The sequence below is a fragment of the Heterocephalus glaber genome, unplaced genomic scaffold (genome assembly GCF_053883595.1).
Source record: "Heterocephalus glaber isolate CG9 unplaced genomic scaffold, H.glaber_assembly_v1.0 deba00001687, whole genome shotgun sequence".
NCBI lineage: Eukaryota > Metazoa > Chordata > Mammalia > Rodentia > Bathyergidae > Heterocephalus > Heterocephalus glaber.
The window spans coordinates 28157318-28178811 of NW_028258412.1; the positions used below are offsets into that span (position 1 = coordinate 28157318).

The following is a 21494-nucleotide window of genomic DNA, read 5'->3' on the forward strand; positions in this document are numbered from 1 at the left end:
CCATTTCCACTGATCATCTGTTTTGTCACGTTTGGCAGTTATGGTTTCAGCTGGGCAAACAGTTCTGTTGCTGTCTAGTGCTCACTTGAAAGACCCTTGTGTACAACTGTGCCTGGCAGTTAAGTAACTCTTATGGTTTGTGTCCATTTGTCCCCTCAGAGCCCCATGTGGGGGCAAGTCACGCTTCTGAGAGGTGGCTGGATCCAGAGGGTGTGATGCTGGGATCAATGGAGTGTGCTTACTAAATGAGTCCATTCATTGGTTTGGCATAATTCGGGGTGTACATAAGGGCAAGGCCCACCCTGGCTGTGGGCGTGACCCGCCTGAATGGTGTGCATCCTGGACAGAATGTAAGGGACTGGAAGAGGGCTGCTGTTGTTGCTTGCTGCTGGCTGCATCCTCACTACTTTGCTGTTTTGCTTCCTTAGGCCTGCCTTACTCTGCCATCAACTGCTTCTCCTCTCCAACGTTCCTCTGTCATTCTCCCTTCCTAGGAGCCAGACAACTTTAGACTGACTACAAACTGTGAGGAAATTAAACCTTTCCTCCTTTAACTTTGGATGTGGGTTATTTTGTCTCAGCAAAGAGAAAAGAAACGAAGACAGTAACCTGAGTCAGAAACCCAGGGAAGTGAGTGCAGGGAACCTTAGGAATCCTGCCTACAAGGTGATGGGTTCCCTCTGTGTCCCTGGCTTCCCAACCCCTACTAGGATCATGTAGGAGGCAGAGTCAGATCTATTACAATAGACGGGCCCTTGTGTGCCCCAGTGTCGCTATGGAGAAAGCCAGGCCCACCTGGATACCTCTTGCCAGGTGCTACTCAGCCAATGGACCAGTGTGCTCTGCAGAGCAGAGGTGATGGCATGCAGTGAGGAGAAGTTCCTGAGCCTTAGGCACTCCTAGGGAGAGAAGGGAGGAAACCATTGCATGTAGGGTGGGGCAGCTGGAGATCAGCCTGGTCCAGTTTCAGCTACCTCTGCTGCCTTTCCCCTCCTGGGTGAGATGATGCCCAGGGAGCCATGGGAGGGACTAACTGGGCCCAAATGACAGCACTCTCAGGGAGGAAGAGTTTTTATTTTATTTTTTTAGTTCTTTTATTGGTACATTTTAGGTATACAATTCATTTACATTTATCATTGGGTGCTTGTACCTGTACATGATGCATCTTGGTTCTTATTTATTCCCCCATTCCCTGTGCACCCTTCACCCCCTCCACCCTTCCCTATTTACATAGACTTTGTTTCCTTTTTTTTTTTTTTCCTTTTCTCATAGTTTTTGCTTTCCCTCTTTTCCTTTCCCCTTCCCCTCCCTTCACTCCTTCATCTTTGGACCTTTTTTCCTATTTCAAATTGTCAGTTATTCATTTTAATCATTTTAACCCTTGTTTACACATTCAGTTTCTCACACTAGAGAAACAATTTCATATTTACGCATGTGTGTCCTATTTATTTCACTTAAGAGGATGGCCTCTATATGTATCCATTTATCTATAAATGTCTCTAGTTTCTCATTCTTTATGGCTGAGTAGTACTCCATTTTATAAAAAACCCCACATCTTCTTTACCCAGTTTCCAGTTGATGGGCATTTGGGCTGCTTCCAAGCTTTAGCTATTACAAACTGTGCTGCTATGAACATGGGGACACATATATCACTGTGGTAAGATTCTTTTAATTCTTTTGGGAAGATACCCAGCAGGGGAATAGCTGGGTCAAACGGGACTTCCAGTCCTAGTGCTTTGAGGTATCTTCACACTGATTTCTACAGTGGTTGCACCAGTCTGCACTCCCACCAACAATGGAGAAGGGTTCCTTTCTCCTCACAACCCCACCAGCATTTGATATTGGATGATTTCTTGATAGCAGCCAGTTCTTTGTGGTGTGAGGTGGAATCTCAATGTTGTTTTCATCTGCATCTCTCAAATGACGAATGATGTTGAACATTTGTTCATATATTTGTTTGCTGCTTTTACTTCTTTGTCTGAGAAATGTCTGTTCATTTCAGATGCCCATTTTTGAATTGGGTCTTTGAATTTGGGGGGTCTGATTGTTTTCAATTCTTTATATATTCTAGATAGCAGTCCTTTGTCTGAGGTACAGCTGCTAAAAATTTTTTCCCATATTGTAGGATGTCTGTTAGCTCTGTTGGTGGTTTCTTTTGCAGTGTAGAAGCTTTTTAATAAGATGAGATCCCAGTTGTGGGTTCTTTCTGCTAGTTCCCATGCTCCTGAGGTTTTGTTCATGAAGTCTTTTCCTATGCCAATGTCTTCCAGAGTTCTACCTAACTTATCTTCCAGCAAGTTTAGTGTTTCTGACTTAATATTTAGATCTTTAATCCACTTTGATCTTAGTTTAGTGCATGGTGATAGGTATTGCTCTAGTTTGAATCTTTGGCAGGTTGAAATCCAGTTGTTCCAACACCATTTATTAAATAGGCTATCTTTCAGGGAGGAGGATTTTAGTGAAACTCAAAGAAGCTTAGATCACATGACAGCACCCACCACACCACATGACCTACGAGTCGAGGTCAGGGTCCCCATGACAAGGAGGCACTAGCGATCATGGAACATCTTAGAAAAGAGCCTACAGTCCCAAGAGCTGATGGAGGAAAAGAGGCAGATTGTAGTTGTCCAGAGGAAATTGCCAGCACCCTCTTGCCACTTAGCTTGGCCACCCGGATCCAGTGCTCCACCACCCTGGCCCTGTCTCCAGCCCTCGTGCTGGGACCCCCAAAGCAGGAGGTGATCGTGCAGTTGGCCACGTGATTAAAATGTGTGGTAGTGGCCCGAACGGTGGGCGCCAGATGTTCTTTGCCCTTTTTGTTTCTCTGGGTCCAGATGGAGCCCAGGCAGTCCCAGGGCACCACATCCTTGAACAGCTCCTGTGGAGGAAGACAGCATCACATGGGCAGAACCCAACCTATATAGTCGATGGTTTCAGCCATCCACAGGCAGGTGGCCATGGCCTGAGCTGGACATCAGGAAGCTGCAGATATGGACAGAGACTTCTGCAAATAGCTGGTTTTCCTCCACTGCCCACTATTGATGTCCAACTTATGACCTAGGACCTAGCACTGACATGAAAATCAGTGGCATTTTCCCCGTGCCCATCCTCCCAAACCTCCAGCATGAGCAGACATCTCAGTCCCGCTCATTTTGAGGTATTGTCTTCTTTCCAACTTCACCTGCCCTCTGCTCCTTTGCCCAGGTCAGTGGCACATTTCCTGGGACAGCTATGACTGGTGGCCCTGTGTGGGTGTGTGCGGTAGAACCCATGAATCTCAAATGCCTACAAAGTGATAAGGCTGGCCAGGTCTCCTGGGATGATGGCAAGGTGACACATGCTCCTGCCTGCACCTCAGGGCACACCCTCCTCAGCCAGTTGGTCTGACTCCCCGCCCTGTTTCCCAATGGTTCAATCTCACTTGACATCACAGTCACTGTGTGAAGCGGGCATGTGAGTGCCCTGCCTCTACTGTTGACCTCCACCCAAGGACAGGAGTGGCTTGGGGCTGAGAGACAAGTATAGGTGATGCAGTTGGTAGAAGAAGGAACTCTGATCTGGTAAACTGGGAATGTCAAGCCTGAGGAGATCAGTGCGAGAAGGATGGGTGTCCCCCACCCCACCCTACCGCACAGAGCTCAGCTGCTCACCTCACCCATCAAGGTCAGCTGCTCTGCCAGCAGCTTGGGAGAGAAGGCTAAGAGCACCTTCTGCAAGGACCTGTCCTTGTCAGCAGCAGCAGAGAGGCAGGAGTGCTGTGGAGCTGGCTTCTGCTTCTCTCCTGTCTCCAGAGGAGGCTCTTTCTCTGGTGCTGGCTCTGGCTGCAGAGCAGGCCCATGGTGTTCTGGACATGGAGCCAGAGCTAGGAGGAGGAAAGCTCAGCAGTGTTAGTCACTTGCCAGTTCCCTGCGGAGCATAGAAAAGACATCCTGGCCATTTGGGGTATTTCAATGCCCAACCAAAAGCCATGAAAACCTTCCAGACTGCTGTGGCCCTCACCATCTGTTTTGGCCTCGTGGGTCTCTAGATATTCCACCTGAGCAAGGGGAAGGCACAAGGGAGGCTCCATGTCTGCTCCAGGTGAGTTCACTTGCAAGTTGGCCTTTTTGATCTTGATATGGGGAATGTGCGGTGGATGGTGCCATTCGGACCAGGTTTCCAAAATTGGAGAGGTGGCGCTGGGGAGAGACAAGTGAGCAGCAGAGTCAGAGGCCCGGGCTTTTCTTCCACCCTCCCTCTCTGAGACAGCGTCATGTCTTGTGTGGTCCTCCGTCCCTCGGTGGAGAGGAAAGCTGACCCCACCCCAAGCCCTCTGTGACTGTCCTAGCCTTGGCTGACTTTGTCCCACTAGGCTAATGCTGACATGGGTTTCCACTTCACACTGATGATCCTTTCTGAGCGAGGCAGGCACAAAACTCCATGAACCTGAGCGCTCGGGGCTGGGCTCCAAGCAAAGTAGTCCAAACCAATCCATACCCTAGCAGTCCACAATGTTTGCTGTACTTCCAGCGATGAAGTGGGGGCTGCGGGGGTTGGGGCGGTGGGACAGAGCTCTGACACCTCACGGCCTGCCCCCGTCCAAGCAGGCCCCTTACATACCCTGAGCATGCGGGGGAGCACTGCCCATGAGAGGTCATGGCTGGCGCTGACGGCCAGGACAGGCACTGGGCTGCCTCTCTCACATGTGGGTTCCTTCTGAACATTAGCTGGACACATCTGGGGCCAGAGCCGAGCCAAGGTCGGAAAAGGCTCGGATTGCGGTCCTTTCTGTGGCTAGAACTTCGGAAAGTGGGAAAATGGCCATAGCCCATCCTCCCCTCTCCACTGTCTCCCTCCAAGGGGTCAGGATGGGAGACAGCTTCAGAAGTGCGCCCAGCTTCGTTGGGTTCTAATACCAAGGAAGTGAGGTTGCATCCTCAAAGTTCCACTACATTTAGGGTGAGGAAGTGGCTTAGGACCAAGGGGCAAGGTGCAGATTGGGTTGCGGTTTTTGTTGGGATTTGGTTGAGTTTTAGGAATACATTTAGGGTTCTATCATGGCTGAGGGTGGGAGATTCAGTGTTAGAAATTAGGCCTGCAGTTTACATTGGTGTTCATTTTTATTGTGCAGTTCACAATCATTTGAGGAGTGGCTACGTGTACATAACAGAGCTTGAAGGGCCAGGGATTTAGCTCAGTGGCACCATGCCTACCTCACAAGCACAAGGTCCTGAGTTCAATCCCCGGTACCAAAAGAAAAAAAAACAAAAAAACAACTCATAGTACAGCTTATAGATATTATGAGTTTTTGATTTATATGCGATTAAGATGGTGTCAGGTAAAAGGGCCAAAGACCAAGACCAGACCAGGGTACAGCAAGCCTTTATTAGGGGAATAGATCTGCTGGGCTGTCTCTGAACAAAGGAGAGACAAAAGCAATATGGCCGGGGCAGGGACAGTCTTTTATAGAGACTGGGGTGGGGTTTGTAGGGGCTGAGGTGGGGTTGAGTGAAGTAGTGACTAGGGAATGGAGGAGCCAGTGATGTCACTAGGTGGTAGGAGGTGAGCGAGTATTCGGTTACTTTCTAGGTGGGAACAGGGGCATACTGGGAAGAAGGGTTTATTCTTTGGTGGGAGCAACCATCTTGGCATGACATCACACAGGAGGGGGGCAAGGCACCATAGGAAGAGGGCAGCTACTATACATAATGGCTGCTGGGGTGGTGGGAGACCTATCATTCCAGGCTTTTGTTGTATGATAGTTGGGCGAAGGTCTCTTCTTCTGGAGCTGCTTCCTGCTGACCAGGGGCGAAGATCAGGGCTAGACCTGGATCTCATGAGGCCGGTGGCAAGTGGGGACCTCTTCCTTTTGCCGTACTGGCTGGTAGCCTGCCATGATGAACTCTGTGACTGTCTGGCTGGTGAATGCCCTCAATTGTTCCTGCAAGAAAATTTGAAAACAGCGAACCAGGCACAGTCCAAAACAGAGAATTAAACAGATAATACTGAGGGGTCCCAAGAGTAGTAATAGCCAGGCAAGCCATGAGCTCCAGGAACCAAATGTACCCCACCATTAATTAGTACCTTGGGGGGCATATCTATCTGGCCCATTCAGTTTTAATTTTTTTCATTTGACATGTAATTTTTTATTTATTATTTACATAGGTTTTACAGGGACAGCTGGATGTTTAGGGGCTCATTTGTTATAGAAGTAAGAGACTGTTATGGAAGAGATCATAGCTCCTGATCTAAGGGCCCCTGAGTCATGTACTTGCTCTTAGAGAATGAGTGGAAAAGTGATAAACACAATTTATATAATCTTTATAATCCTTTGTTTTTTAAATATAAAAGGTGTATGTAACTGAGCAAATGTCTTTTGGACGCCAACCTACCGATGAGTGTAGTGTTACTATGAACCTGACTTCTCCTTTAAATTGAAGGCCAGGACAGTTTTATTCCTGTATCTCTCAGTTTTTGGAAGCCTCCTAGATATATTTAAAAGTAAAGAGAACTGATAATCTCCACAAGGACCCTGGCCAACTTGAGGCGATCAAGTGTAACATAAAAGGCTTGATCTTTGTAGACACGGGTAGGTATCCAGGAAATATGAGCACAATGAGAAGAGGCATCATAAACAGAGAACAAGGATGTACATTATTTTAAAAGGAATAAATCTTGTAGTTGCTTGGTATAGAACTTATCCTGACTGTGGCTGACAAGCAGGTGATTTTTTCCCAATACTCTTACTTTATGGTTTTTTGTTGTTTTTTTTTTTGATCACTACACAATAGTTAATTAGTTATCACAGAATCAGAAAAACACTTATCTAAAAGGAGAGATCTGGAGACCAGTGGTTTCTAGGATTGGGTATCCATAAAGAACTTCTTTTAATTTTTTTGAAAAGAATCTGTACACACTTGTATCTAATTAATGATTTTTGCTTCTATTTAGTACCCAAAGTTTTGTCTTTTTGAAATGGCTGTGTCATGAGTGAACCAAAAGATTTTAATGGGTGGGCTGTGTCTTAATATTTCTGAAGTCTAGCTTCATTATTATGTCATTGTTTTATACCTCTTTTGGTTATTTTTTCTGCCAGGTGTTTAAGACCAAGTTAAAGTGAGACCTATGTCAATCAATATGAACCTCTTGTTATCTGTTATCTATTAAGGTCAGTTAAGTCTCCCCAGGCCATTATTTTGGAACCATGCATAGTGCCCCTCTGCTCCTCTGTCAGTGTCAGCCGTCTGGATGGGTCATGGCCTTGCTTGACCAAGTTGCTTTCAGTGAAAGCATTGGAGATATTTTTCTTGGTGACCCTCCTTTGGCACACAGTATATTGTCCTCTGGTGTCCAGCAATCTCCCAGTTTAGGAGGTTGAGTGACTTACCAAAGATGTAGGACCCTGTAGAGAAGGTTCCCTCATGTCCTGGAACTTTGTTGACCTTGAGGGGCCAGGGCCAAAATATTGCTGTCCCCATAGCCCAGTTACCTTTTAGTTCTGGTCTCCAAACTTTAGTTGTTGAACATCCAGAAGAGAAGGTCAATAGCGTTAGCATCATAACAAGAATAATGAACTTAACTATTATAGTTTTACCGGAATAGCAAGCATTTTGGAATTTAAAATATAGAGCACTGTTACTGTTATCAGTCATGGTTGTTTTTTAGTAGTTGAATTCCTGTAGAATATTAACAAAAAAGAGCCACAAATAATATTTTAACATGACAATTATGATGACTTTACCTTTGTGACACATTTAAATGTCCATCTTGATATAAAATAGCCATTGTTAAATGTACTTATTTTTTAAAAACACCAAAAGTTTTTATCTAAATTATTATCTTTAAAAAACAAATAAATAAATAATCTTTTGATAGGATACCATCTAAAGAAAATAGCCCATATATGTATCTGTTATCATAAATAGCTAGAGTGTATAAAAAGGCAAATACCTGAACCCAAAAGAGGTTATTATCATAAACAAATATTAGCAAACCTGTACAGTCAGAAAGTACAAATACATTTAGTACACTAGAAAAAATAAAACCTTGTTATTGTTGTTTTTTACAGGATATTTAGTCCTTTGAAAATGACCAATGTAAGCACACCATAATAACATATTTAGAATTTATCCCTTTGATGACAATTGATATAAACAGTATAATAATATATTTAAATGATATTTATTCCTGTAAGTCTTTTATAAGGCTATAAAAACTATCAGGTCAGTCTGTTGTAAGATGAAAACTGTTGTCCCCCTAGTGAACAAAGACTGGAAAATATTTCCATGCGGCCGCTCCTTTGTTCACCAAGGGGAGCATGCCTCGAACTTAATAACCTTTATCTATAAACAAAACAGCTGTACGATTGGACAAAAAACAAAGATATGACAATTTCTAAAACTAGGGTGCACTCAAATATATTTAGCCCAAAGGAATTATAATCTCTTTATAATTTTAGGTTTATAATTATAAATAAGACTAAAACTTTTTGTAAGTCAATTAACAGAGATCTCTTGTAGAATTAAAATCAGAAGGAATGAAACCTCTATTCCTGTAAACCTTTTATAATAAACTTGAAACCAACAAGTAAACATATATATTTCCTATATAAATCACTTCCACACACCTTCTTTATGTACCTAGGCCTTTTGGTCTTGTCCTGCTAAGAAGACAAACATATAAAATGTTTTATATCAAAGCTGGGCACAATTCTGAAGCTGTCTCCTGATCATCAGTGTGAAGTGGAAACCCATGTTAGCATTAGCCTAGTGGGACAAAGTCAGCCAAGGCTAGGACAGTCACAGAGGGCTTGGGGTGGGGTCAGCTTTCCTCTCCACCGAGGGACGGAGGACCACACAAGACACAACACTGTCTCAGAGACGCAGGGTGGAAGAAAAGCCTGGGCCTCTGACTCTGCTGCTCACTTGTCTCTCCCCAGCGCCACCTCTCCCATTTTGGAAACCTGGTCCAAATGGCACCATCCACCGCACGTTCCCCATATCAAGATCAAAAAGGCCAGCTTGCAAGTGAACTCACCTGGAGCAGACGTGGAGCCTCCCTTGTGCCTTCCCCTTGCTCAGGTGGAATATCTAGAGCCCCACAAGGCCGAAACAGATGGTGAGGGCCACAGCAGTCCCGAAGGCTTTCATGGCTTCTGGTTGGGTATTGGAATCCCCCAAATGGCCAGGATGTCTCTTCTATGCTCCGCAGGGAACTGGCAAGTGACTGACACTGCTGAGCTTTCCTCCTCCTAGCTCTGGCTCCATGTCCAGAACACCATGGGCCTGCTCTGCAGCCAGAGCCAGCACCAGAGAAAGAGCCTCCTCTGGAGACAGGAGAGAAGCAGAAGCCAGCTCCACAGCACTCCTGCCTCTCTGCTGCTGCTGACAAGGACAGGTCCTTGCAGAAGGTGCTCTTAGCCTTCTCTCCCAAGCTGCTGGCAGAGCAGCTGACCTTGATGGGTGAGGTGAGCAGCTGAGCTCTGTGCGGTAGGGTGGGGTGGGGGACACCCATCCTTCTTGCACTGATCTCCTCAGGCTTGACATTCCCAGTTTACCAGATCAGAGTTCCTTCTTCTACCAACTGCATCACCTATACTTGTCTCTCAGCCCCAAGCCACTCCTGTCCTTGGGTGGAGGTCGACAGTAGAGACAGGGCACTCACATGCCCGCTTTACACAGTGACTGTGATGTCAAGTGAGATTGAACAATTGGGAAACAGGGCGGGGAGTCAGACCAACTGGCCGAGGAGGGTGTGCCCTGAGGTGCAGGCAGGAGCATGTGTCACCTTGCCATCATCCCAGGAGACCTGGCCAGCCTTATCACTTTGTAGGCATTTGAGATTCATGGGTTCTACCGCACACACCCACACAGGGCCACCAGTCATAGCTGTCCCAGGAAATGTGCCACTGACCTGGGCAAAGGAGCAGAGGGCAGGTGAAGTTGGAAAGAAGACAATACCTCAGAATGAGCGGGACTGAGATGTCTGCTCATGCTGGAGGTTTGGGAGGATGGGCACGGGGAAAATGCCACTGATTTTCATGTCAGTGCTAGGTCCTAGGTCATAAGTTGGACATCAATAGTGGGCAGTGGAGGAAAACCAGCTATTTGCAGAAGTCTCTGTCCATATCTGCAGCTTCCTGATGTCCATCTCAGGCCATGGCCACCTGCCTGTGGATGGCTGAAGCCATCGACTCTCTGGGTTGGGTTCTGCCCGTGGGATGCTGTCTTCCTCCACAGGAGCTGTTCAAGGATGTGGTGCCCTGGGACTGCCTGGGCTCCATCTGGACCCAGAGAAACAAAAAGGGCAAAGAACATCTGGCGCCCACCGTTCGGGCCACTATCACACATTTTAATCACGTGGCCAACTGCACGATCACCTCCTGCTTTGGGGGTCCCAGCACGAGGGCTGGAGACAGGGCCAGGGTGGTGGAGCACTGGATCCGGGTGGCCAAGTTAAGTGGCAAGAGGGTGCTGGCAATTTCCTCTGGACAACTACAATCTGCCTCTTTTCCTCCATCAGCTCTTGGGACTGTAGGCTCTTTTCTAAGATGTTCCATGATCGCTAGTGCCTCCTTGTCATGGGGACCCTGACCTCGACTCGTAGGTCATGTGGTGTGGTGGGTGCTGTCATGTGATCTAAGCTTCTTTGCGTTTCACTAAAATCCTCCTCCCTGAAAGATAGCCTATTTAATAAATGGTGTTGGAACAACTGGATTTCAACCTGCCGAAGATTCAAACTAGACCTATACCTATCACCATGCACTAAACTAGCCCCAGGTCCGGGCTCGCCGGTGTCCACACTCGCGTGGCCACGAGGCAGAAAGGGGCTCCTCCGCAGGCGGGACCTGGTGCTTCCTGGGGCCTGGCCAGGCCGGGCTGGTACCACCCGCACAGCCTTGAACCCAGCACCTCAGGGACCAGGGTCACCGCGCGGGCTCAGGCGCCCCCTGCTGGCCACGCGGGCTCTCTGCGTGCTCTGCCCTTCGGCACCCAGGGGAACGAGGAGCTTCCGGGGCGCAGAAGCCCAGCAGAGGCGGTCCCCCTACAGGCCTCCTCCCGGCCCGGGACAGCGGGGACACTGCCATGCAGAGGACCGTGTGGAAGCCAGGAGAGTGGCTCAGAGTGCAGGCGAACAGGAAGGGAGGAAGCCGGGACCAGCGCGGCACAGAATTCACTTTCCCTGTCAGCTCAGCGCAGCCACTGGGGTCCCTGAGAGGCCTTTGGGACAAGGAAGGAAACGCCTGTCGCGGGACGCGGAAGGCCCCGGGCCACAGGAAGGCAGAGCGCCAGGGCAGCGAACAGCTCACTTGAGACCCCCCTGTGCCACTGTGGAGCTCAGCTCAGGCGCCCAGTGGAGCCCTCAGGGCAAGGATCCTAGCGGGGCGTCACTGTGGCCCCAGGAACAAACCATCAGATAAGCGGGAAAGGGCAGGGTCCTCCTATGCAGAGGAGTAAGGAGTGCTTGTTGGAGATGCTCTGCCCTCTGGGGAGCCTAGGTCCCCGCCCTCGCTCTGAGCTGTGCCAGGCCAGCATTCTCTCAGTTTTCCTGGAAGCTAAACATCTTCCAACAAAAGTTAATCAAGAAATTTAAAGACCTAAATTTAACAAGCAAAAGTTCAGGGTGTGATATCTAAGGTCACTAGGGAAAAACCAGAAACCAGATACATCACTCCTAACTGCAAGAGAAAAGGAAAAGTCAGGTGTGGTGGTGCTTCCCAGCAATCTCAGATCTCGGACACTGAGCAAGACTTACACTCTTTCTCTCTCTCTCTCTCTCTGAAAAAGAAACAGTGAGATGAATTACTTCTGAAGAAATAACGAAAAGCTTCAAGCCTACTTAGAGGAAGCAAGACAGAGAGGAAGACAGAATAAGGTGGTAGAAGTAAGCACGAATATACGAACATATTCTCTTTATGCTAAGCATCCTCATACAATACTGGCAGAGCTGGGGCCCCTGGCAACCTCAGAGCGTGATCTCAGCTCAGGGCTCTGCTGCCCTCCCATGGCCACTCGGTGTCAGTGCACGCCCCGCCTGCTCTGGTCCCAAGAGGAGAGAGCTCCAGCTTGGGAAGCTGACCTGCAGGGATGCGCGCCCCTCCTCCTGCCCCCAAGGTTGCCCTCCCATCCCTCACCCTTGGGGACAGTTTAGAGCTACCTGTCCGCACAGCCTCACGCACTCACAAGCTGCCTCTGGGAGGTGATTGCCTCATGGGCGTGGTACACCTGGGTTGTCAGGACGTGGGATCTGGGCTGAGAGAAATCGCCTGGTTCAGGGCCTGGAAGCCTTCATCTCACTGCCTCTGCTCCCTGGACTCTGCTTTCTGTCTGCCAGGCCCCTCTGCCATGCCGCGCTGCCTTCAAGCTGCTGACTAAGGACTGAAACCTCTACCAAGTGCGAGCCGAGATAAACCTCTCCTCGGTTAACTTGTGTGTGTCCGGTATCGTGTCTCGGTGACCAAGTCACTCCCCTCGAGGTCCTGCCCTTGACACCTGCACAGCACGTGACACCTCTTGGGGGCAGGTCCAACCTTGGCTCTTGGGGAGGTTCTGGAGATGCGGTGGGGCAGCCCCCGGTGAGTCCTGGACGGGTCTAGGCCCCTGCCCCAGGTGTGTGGTCAAAAACAGTACAGTGTGTGGGTGCAGGAGTGGCTCTGCCTGTGTCGGATGCTCTCAACAAGGCCCCGGCAGCTTCCCGGCCTGACCTGTGCCCACCTCAGCCTGAGGGTGTGGGCCCACCTGAGCCACACTAGAGCTCCTGACCTGGCAAGACCCGTGGGGTCCTGATCCTTCCACGAGCTCTAGAAAGGCTCGATCGGTCTCTGGGAGAGCCTGACTCCCCTGCTGCTCAGCCACCACACAGCGCCCAGTCATGTCCTGTCCTCGTGGGATTTCTTCCCCAGCTAGCAAGGGTGGTCCGTTGTGACCTCACTTGTGTGTAGGGCTGTCTTAGTCTGCAAGCTGCAGTCCTTCTGCCCCAAGACCTCTGCTGCTTTGCTGATCTCAAGACACTGACAATATTGCTTGCTGTCTGTTCAGGGCCTGGTCGTCTCCATGGCAAAAGTCTTTGGCCAATCATACCCGTGTCCATCCGTTGCCTCGGCCTTTCTCTTCAGCCATAGCAAGTGTCCTAGCAGAGGTTCTTCAGCCTTAGTCAGCCCACTTTAGCTTGCTCCTTTTCTTCCTCATAGGCACAACAGGCATTGGGCTCTCCCATACCAACAGCAGCATATGCATCCTTTTCAACTGGAATAAATTTTAAAGTGATTTTTTTAAAATAATGTCACCTGTAATTCATTCATTCATCTGTTATGGCTGAATTTGGAACCCATATCATTTAACCATATTTCAGGCTAAAAGTAAGAAATAAATTAGAAAGCCTTAAGCAACAAAAAGCTGGTTTGTTAGTTCAATTCTGACATCTGACTTCAGGAAGGATTAAAAAACTTCCAGCATTCACTGTGTTGTTCTCCTTCCTCAGACCTGGCTCCACTTCTGGGTTTTTAGGCATACCTTCTCTTATCTATTCCAGGCTTCCCTCGGGCCATAGCAGTTCTCAGATGATTTCCCAAGATGAGAAGATATGCATTTCCATCCTTTCAAATAACATTCTTCACGTTTGTTCTGATTGGGTTTGTGTAAAGGATTTATTCATAACCAACCTGTATAACCATGGAAATGACTGTTCTTATTTGGTTAAATTTGAAAAAATCCCTTCCTGAAAGTACAGATTGGAGGTCTTGGGTTGAAGGTGGAGGTGTTTTCCCAAAAGAAGCTGGGATGTTCCCACAACTATGCATGACACAAGTGTCTTTTACAGGGTTCCAACTGTTCCTGGGCATAAACGTACACATCCCATCCTCTTCTTTAGAAAATATGTTGCCTAAATCCTCACCCAATACAGTCCCTTAGACTGTTCAACTATTAAAGTAGAAGAGGTGTCTGATTTGGGAGATGTTTCTGAGAATCTCTAGGACCTCTTGGCTACATATGGACAAGGAGTAATTCAAGACCCCTGAGGTTTCTAGCTGGAGGTTCTGGGTGGGTAGTAAGACTGCCAACTGGGAGAGAGAATTTAATAAGAGCAAGGCAGGGGTAAAGTTAAAGAGATTGATATTTGACATGGTGTAATAAAAGACCCTATGGAGATTCCATGGGGAACAGGAACCAAAAAAATAAAAGGCCCTTAACTGCAATGAGGGAAAAGGTATCTTTATAGTGGAGAAAGCTGGAAGACACCACCTCACCCCAATGATTAGTCAACACCCAGACCTATGACATGACTTCTGAGACAACACAGCCACAGGGATGCAAACCTTATCACATATGAACTTCTCCCACCAATTCATAACCTGATTTTGAGATATCAGGAGATAGCACGGAATAGATGGACACATTATACAAAACAACCATGTTGTCTTCTTAAAAAATATGAATGCCAGACCTGGGGATTTAGCTCAGTGGTAGATCACTGGCCTAGCATGGATGTTGCTCTGGGTTGGATCCCAAATACTACAAAACAACCTGAAAATGTGAATGTCATTAAAGACAAACTGAAAAACTGATTATGGCAGCACAACTCATAAGACAAAAATCTTCTAAGCAGTCTTTATGTCCATCAAGGCATGAATGGATATAGAAAATATGGTCTTTACACAAGTGGGGTATTATTACTATGTCATATAGAAGGATTATCTTGAAGGAAACTTGGTAGGAAATTTTGTAGGAAAATAGATGCACCTTGAGACCATAATGTTAAGTGAAATAAAGAAGACATACAAGCTTAAATATGACATGGTTTCTCTTATATAAGAAACCCAAAATATAAATAAAGAGGAAAATAAAATAAAAATCAGAGAGATAGATCTTTTTCAAAAGGGAAGGGGACCAAGAGATGAATGGAGGAGAAAAAGGATGAAGGGAAAGGAATGGAAAAAGAATGAAGATGTGTTATGCACATGTACCAACTCCCCAAGAGGAATTCAATCATTATGTACTGCAATAATGTACTAATAAAACTTAATAAAGAAAGATGAAAAATGACACCATAGCAAATTGCAGTGTGTGGTCCTGGGTGGGGTCTTGGATCAGGCAGATAAACTGCCATAAAAAATCCCCACTATTGAAGTTCACTTACAGACTAGTTGAACTTGTAGGACTCTACGCGTTGATATCAAGGCATTCTTTTTGCGCCTCCTTCAGTACTACTTCCTGCACATGAGCACTCTTTGGTACCTGCTCAACAAGGGGCGTGCGTTGTAAGAACATGCGGGCGTCACAGGTGTCGTAAGAACATCCGGGAACTTCCCAACTGGCGCGCACTTGGCGACCGTTAGCAGTACCTTCCCGTGCGGCTGCGGTACCTGACTGCAGCGGTGGAATCTCAGTCTTGTGAGAGGTTTCTAAAACTGACATATGTAAAAAATGTGATTGAGGCCCAGTCCTCCAGACCCCTCTGTACTGAACAAGATTTGCGGGCTTTGCCTCCTCACATTTCCGTTCGTTCCTTTGGTTCGGCTGGAGGTTGGAAGGGAGGAAAGTGCCAGCTGCCATGGCGAACCGCTCTCCAGGTGGGGCAGCTTTCTGCAGACATGAGGGGCTAGCTGTACTGGGATGGTTCAGACTCAGAGCGGGGGAGGTTTTCCCCAAGACTATGTCCTAGCAGGCTTAGAAAAAGCAGGTAGAGCCACAGAGTAGACATCCAGTGTATGGGTTATTGGCATGTTTAAAAGATTCCAGAACAAACGAAAGTTTTTTTAAAGTTGAGGGAAAACATTCAGTGGTCGGTTTGAAAAAGCCCTAGCCAAAGTAAAACTGACAAATCTATCCAGGACCAGGGTATAAGCAACCAATGTTTTAAATTTTGAAGGTAGGGGCCAGGGGTTAGCGCAATGGTGCTGCACCTGCCTGGAAAGCGCAAGGTCCTGAGTTCAATTCTTGGTACCAAAAAAAAAAAAAAAAATCAAGGGTAAGAAATGTCAAAGGTTCTCGGAAAGAATAAAAAAATTAAAAAGGAAAAATTATATAAGGCTTTGAGTGTCACAGGGTAGAGAACTCACAAGACTCTCACTGTGCATGTGTGTGTAATAGTGTGTAATATTTTTAAGGGGAAACCAATAATTATCAAGTCATGTATGAAAGCCTCAATTAATTATACAAGAGATAAGAAACTCCCTCCCTCTGATAAAATTAATGCATAGATGCACTACAAATATCTGAAAGATTAATAAAAATTTTTGAAGTAGCAGTGCATGGTAGAAGTCCTGATGGTGAGGATAACATTTAAATTAGAATGTAAGTCCAAAACAACTATTTTAAATGTTTTAAAAGCACTGCAAACAATAAAAACCAGCAGTTTGTCATACTGATAAATGTCTGGAAGTGCACAGACACCACTTTGAGCACCTCGTGTAATGGTAGAGGCCAAAGGTAACACATTAATCTCATGATGTCTCAATAAATTGAGTATTAAAATATTTATATGTTCTTTTCCTGATGTATACATATTTTTTGGTGGACTATATGTGAAAACATCATGTTGTACACTTTAAATATGTATAATACAAACATGAGTGTTTCTAGGAACTTTTACTTGTGATTGAAACATTTTAACTATATGAAAGACATTTAAAAATACACACGTATATGCAATTCCAGGATCTCAGTGACATAATTTCTCATTTGTTTGAAATCTTTTAATATTTTTATCCATATGAACATATTGCTGTTGATAAAACTATATTTTATGCACTTATACATTTTACAGATTTTGTAACAATAATTTGGAACTATGCCTCCTTTTTCACTTTTTTGTAGAATTTTTAAGAGCTGTGTTACATCCACTGTATTTGTATATTACATGTTTTATTTAATCATTTTCTTATTACTAGATGCCAGTGCTATTTTTTAAAATTATAAATAACTCTATTTTATGCCACACAGAGGGCTGCCTATAATCCTAGAACCAAGAGGCTGAGACAGGAGGATTTTGGAGAGTGCAGCACCAGTCTGAGCAACATAGTAAGTATAAGGCCATTTTAGATTACATCACAAGGTCCTATCTCAAAAAACAAAGCAAAGAGGGCCAGGGATTTAGCTCAGTGGTTTTGCCACCTGCTGTGAAAGCACAAGGACCTGAGTTCAATCCCTGGTACCAAAACAAAACAAAATAAAACCAATCCAACTTCCCAGGTTAATTTGGGCCAGGGATTTAGCTCAGTGGTTTCGCCACCTGCTACGCAAGCACAAGGACCCGAGTTCGATCACCGGTACCAAAAAAAAAAAAAAAAAGAAAAAAGCAAGGAAACAAAAGCTAAGTCTGCTTTGAGTATATTTTTGTATATGGATTTTTCCCCTTTAAAATTTTCATACTTCTTTTATTCCAAGGTATACATATTCTTTTATTGTGTATCAAGTAATATTTTAGTATATTTGGTTTTTCCTTTTTAAACATTATTGAATTGATATTAAATTTTAAAGTTGAAACTTAGAATTGGAGAAATAGAGCAATCCTAAATATAAATTTGGAATAGGGGGTTTCCTAAGTCAAACAAGTTTATGATATTTGATAAGTATATTCAAAATGTCTCCTCAAAATGTTTTGCCAGTAACATCAGCATGGGTGTGTGCTGCAGTTTTTCTATAGCTTTTCCAGGATATGTACTTTTCTGATTTTTAATAGTTTTAATAGATGTCAATTATTTCCTTATTATTATTTGACTTAATTTAACTAGTTTACTCTGTATGTGAAAAAGCTATGGATGTAAAGAGAACAAAAGACAAAATTTGAGGTCATTTAAAAAATCAGATACAAACACTTTGATGTTTAGTCAGTAACTTTGTGGAGAAAAAGTCAGAGTTCTTGGCTCTTATCTTTCCATATGTTATGTCTGTTCCTCTGCCACATGCAAAACTGGAAGAATTCTGGACAACTGCTTTATAAAATCCAAGAAACTTTAGCTAGATGAACCATTAAGAATCATCTGGTTAGGGACCAGGGATTTAGCTCAGTGGTTCCACTGTCTCCTTGCAAGCACAAGGTCCCAAGTTTGATCTCCAGTACCAAAAAAAAAAAAAAAGAATCATCTGGTTAAACCCTTCATTTTAATAAGATTAAATAAAAACCCATTGAGATTCAAATTATTCAAGATATTTCAATTAGTAGGTGCCAGGGTGCAATTTAAGACCAAGGTTCCAGACCTTTCTATCAGGCATGCTGCCTTTCTGATGCAAATTCCATCTGGGGGCTAATCATGTACCTACAGTTGTCCTTGACATTTAGGCTAAGTGTAAAATTTAGGCTTAGTATACTCATTCTTACTAAATAAAATAAGAGAGTGAATTTCTGTGATCTTGGACTTATGAGTATAAATCCAAACCTATATCTGAATATGTTGCACAAAATGAGAAGCACATTTCATGAACTGTCTCTAATAGGCTTATGCAAAGAATTCTGCAGAAGGTGTCTTAAGCATAGTAATTCCAATTGCAGGCGATTAAACCCTCTGTAAGACTGGATCATCATGATCTTGATTTTTTTCTTGCTGTTGATTGTCTTGTTACCTATTCAATATGAGTTTGTTCACCATTTCTAGACCAAATTAGGAACTGAATTTTACAACTGAAGAAAAGCACCCTTTTATCCTATCACCTTTATCATTGCATTTTCAATCTTTCTGGTTTATAAAATGTTCCCACAACCAGTAACACGAGTCTCAGACTTTAATAATCTTTGACAGCAAAAGGCACACTTCAGATTCGAGCCCAGTTCCATGGTGTAAGCTCAAATCAGCAAAACTGCAGAAAACTGTCCTTCCTCAAATTATTTCCCTGTTTCTGATGTCCCCAGGTTAGTGCCTAATGAATATTCAGGCCCAGTAACTTTTGACCCCTGCCTTTTTGTCTTTCTTCTGGGCAGTAATGCTGCTGGATATCACTGTCTTCCCCTGATGACCACTGATGAGTCATCCTATTATGGTCTCCAAGCAAGGTCATTCCTTCTCCAAATTCCTCATATCTAAAATGTGCTAAAATCATCCACTTTATCTTGAAAATCAAGGAAAAGAAACTTAAAACGGAATAATTTACAACAGCCAGGAGAATTAGATAGGTTTAGAACTGACACATGCAAACTGAAAGTATGAAACCCTGCCTCATTCCCACATCCATCCTATGGTAGGGAGGCAGATCAGGGAGGCAAGAGACAGGTGACTCTGGGTACCTCCCTACTTTGGGACTGAGGTCCAATTTTTCCCACCTTAGAGAAGGAAGTTCTCCAAACTGTCTCATCCTGGGCCTGGCATTGTTTTACTGCCCTGGAATGTGTTCTTCCCATGATGACTGACAAAAGAAACATCCATTCTCTTGGGGGTAGTGGAAATCCTGTATTTGCTTCACAGCTTACACAAGATAATCACAATAGAAGGTTGGATATATTCTGAAGTTTGAGCTATACAATCTTACATTTATGCCTTTACAGGAAAAGAAGTTGTACTCCCTATTGGGTTATCTTGTTCTTTGGGAGCTGTTTTACAACTTTGTAAATGATTGATAATAGATAGGAATGCAAAGCATTTACTGTTTATAAACACCAAATTATTTCCTGACAGAGGAGAGAAGCTCAGTCTCTTTCTCCTATGATGGAAAAGCCAATCTTGTCTCAATTTGCACATTCATTTCACTGTTCTTCCCTTATACATTGGACCCTCAAGGTACGACTGGCCTGACATATGAACAACTTAGGCTAATTAGGTTAATGGACCTAAGTCTGCCTTTTGTTATCTATAGTGTGTACCCAGGTAAAAATTCAGATCTTGGCTGTATTGACTTACAACCAACTTGAGTTACAACCAGTCCTTGGAAACCGATTGAGTTTGTAAGTCAAGAGTCCACTGTATTTGTGTCTATTCTTTGTTTTTTTTTTTTTTTTTTTTTGGTACCAGGGATTGAACTTGAGTCCTTGCGCTTGTGCAGCAGGCAGCAAAACCACTGAGCTAAATCCCTGGCCCTTGTGTCTATTCTTTGGATTCTCTTTTAAACTGGTTAATACCTTAACATTTTTCAAATTCATGAGAAGAGTAAAATCTTTAACAAATGTTTATTTTTGTATAGGAGAATCATGATTTTATCATTTAAAAATTATCTTTTAACACCATGTATGAGATCCTAAAATATGGTTACTCTTTGCTACCTTAAATCTAGTTTAATTCTAATTATATTTTCCTATTAATATGAAGAATACAAAGGATCCAACTTGTGGGTATTCTCTCCTAGCATAACACACACACACACACACACACACACACACACACACACACACAGTACCCATGCCCATAAACACAACCCCCAAAATAAGCAATAATGAGTTATCCATAAAACAGTTGAAAATCCATGTGTAAGAAGCAAAGATTCTCTAGTGCATGGAAGACACAGTTCTGATGATCCATCAGGCAGAATGGGTACTATCTCAGCTTGAATGGTCTATTTGGGTTACTTCTCCATTTTCAGGAGTCCTTCAGGAATGTAGAATAGATGGTTTCTATTTATACCACGAATTTTTCTCGGCACTGTTAACATTTTGGACCAGATGCATCTTTGATGTGGGAGCAGTCCTGTGCACTGTGGGAAGCTTAGCAGCTTCGCTGGCCTCTACCCATTAGATGGCAGTGTCACATCCCCCAAATGGCTCCAGACACTGCCCTGGCCAAAATTGCTCCACTTGTGAATCCCTGATGTATTTTATTAAAGGACACACAAAATAACTTATCCAATATAAGAGGCAGGATCTCTCCAAAGACGTGTGTATACTCAATAAACATACATCAGCATGGATGGGTCTCAGTGGTAATGTTGTGTGATCACAGCAAGTTACAGAATGATTTGAACAGCATGACCATATTTATGTAAATTTTAAAATCACAAAACTTACAGTGTATATTGCTTATAGGGCCATGGATGTGGGGTGAAAATCATAAAACCGTGAACATGAATAGACACCAATTTAATGAGTTTCACTGTGTTTGGGAAAACAGGAAGGAAATTAGGATAGGTTATGTTGAAAAGAAAAGTCAACTCTTTCTATAATGTTTTTCTCACTTTCAAAATAGGTCAAAAACACTATTGCAAATGTTACCTTTTTTGATCCGGCTAACTTATATAGAGACATTGTTATTCTATGAACTTTATTTGACAGAAAAATCTATAACAAGATGTGAAAAATGCAGCGTAAATTTTCTATAGTTCTTTGATGCTGTTATTTTTCAATCATCTGTTTCATATTGTTCATATGACTGCTTGCCTTCCTAATTAAGAGTAGCTTTGAATTGGCAGTGTTTTATACAGCAATTTTCTGGTTCAGACTCTAATGACAACCATAATATAAATGTTCTCACCTTATATTTGTGGAGTGCTTTATCTTTTCTCAGTACTCTTACACCTGTCTTCTCATTTTGTGTTCACAATTTCTTTCACCATCAATCTTAGTTTCAAATCTATTCACCATGTTAATGCAGGTTTCAT

General features: G+C 44.3%; 1 protein-coding gene across 1 annotated transcript in view; it reads left to right on the forward strand.

Annotated features, from left to right (window-relative positions):
* The window catches only part of LOC147822052 (uncharacterized), a 90004-nt gene that overhangs the window by 23793 nt on the left and 44717 nt on the right, over positions 1-21494 (forward strand). Inside the window, exon 5 of the mRNA XM_087198682.1 lies at positions 16920-16997. Within this exon, the coding sequence (XP_087054808.1) occupies positions 16920-16997 (78 nt within the window). The remainder of the gene's footprint in view (positions 1-16919; positions 16998-21494) is intronic.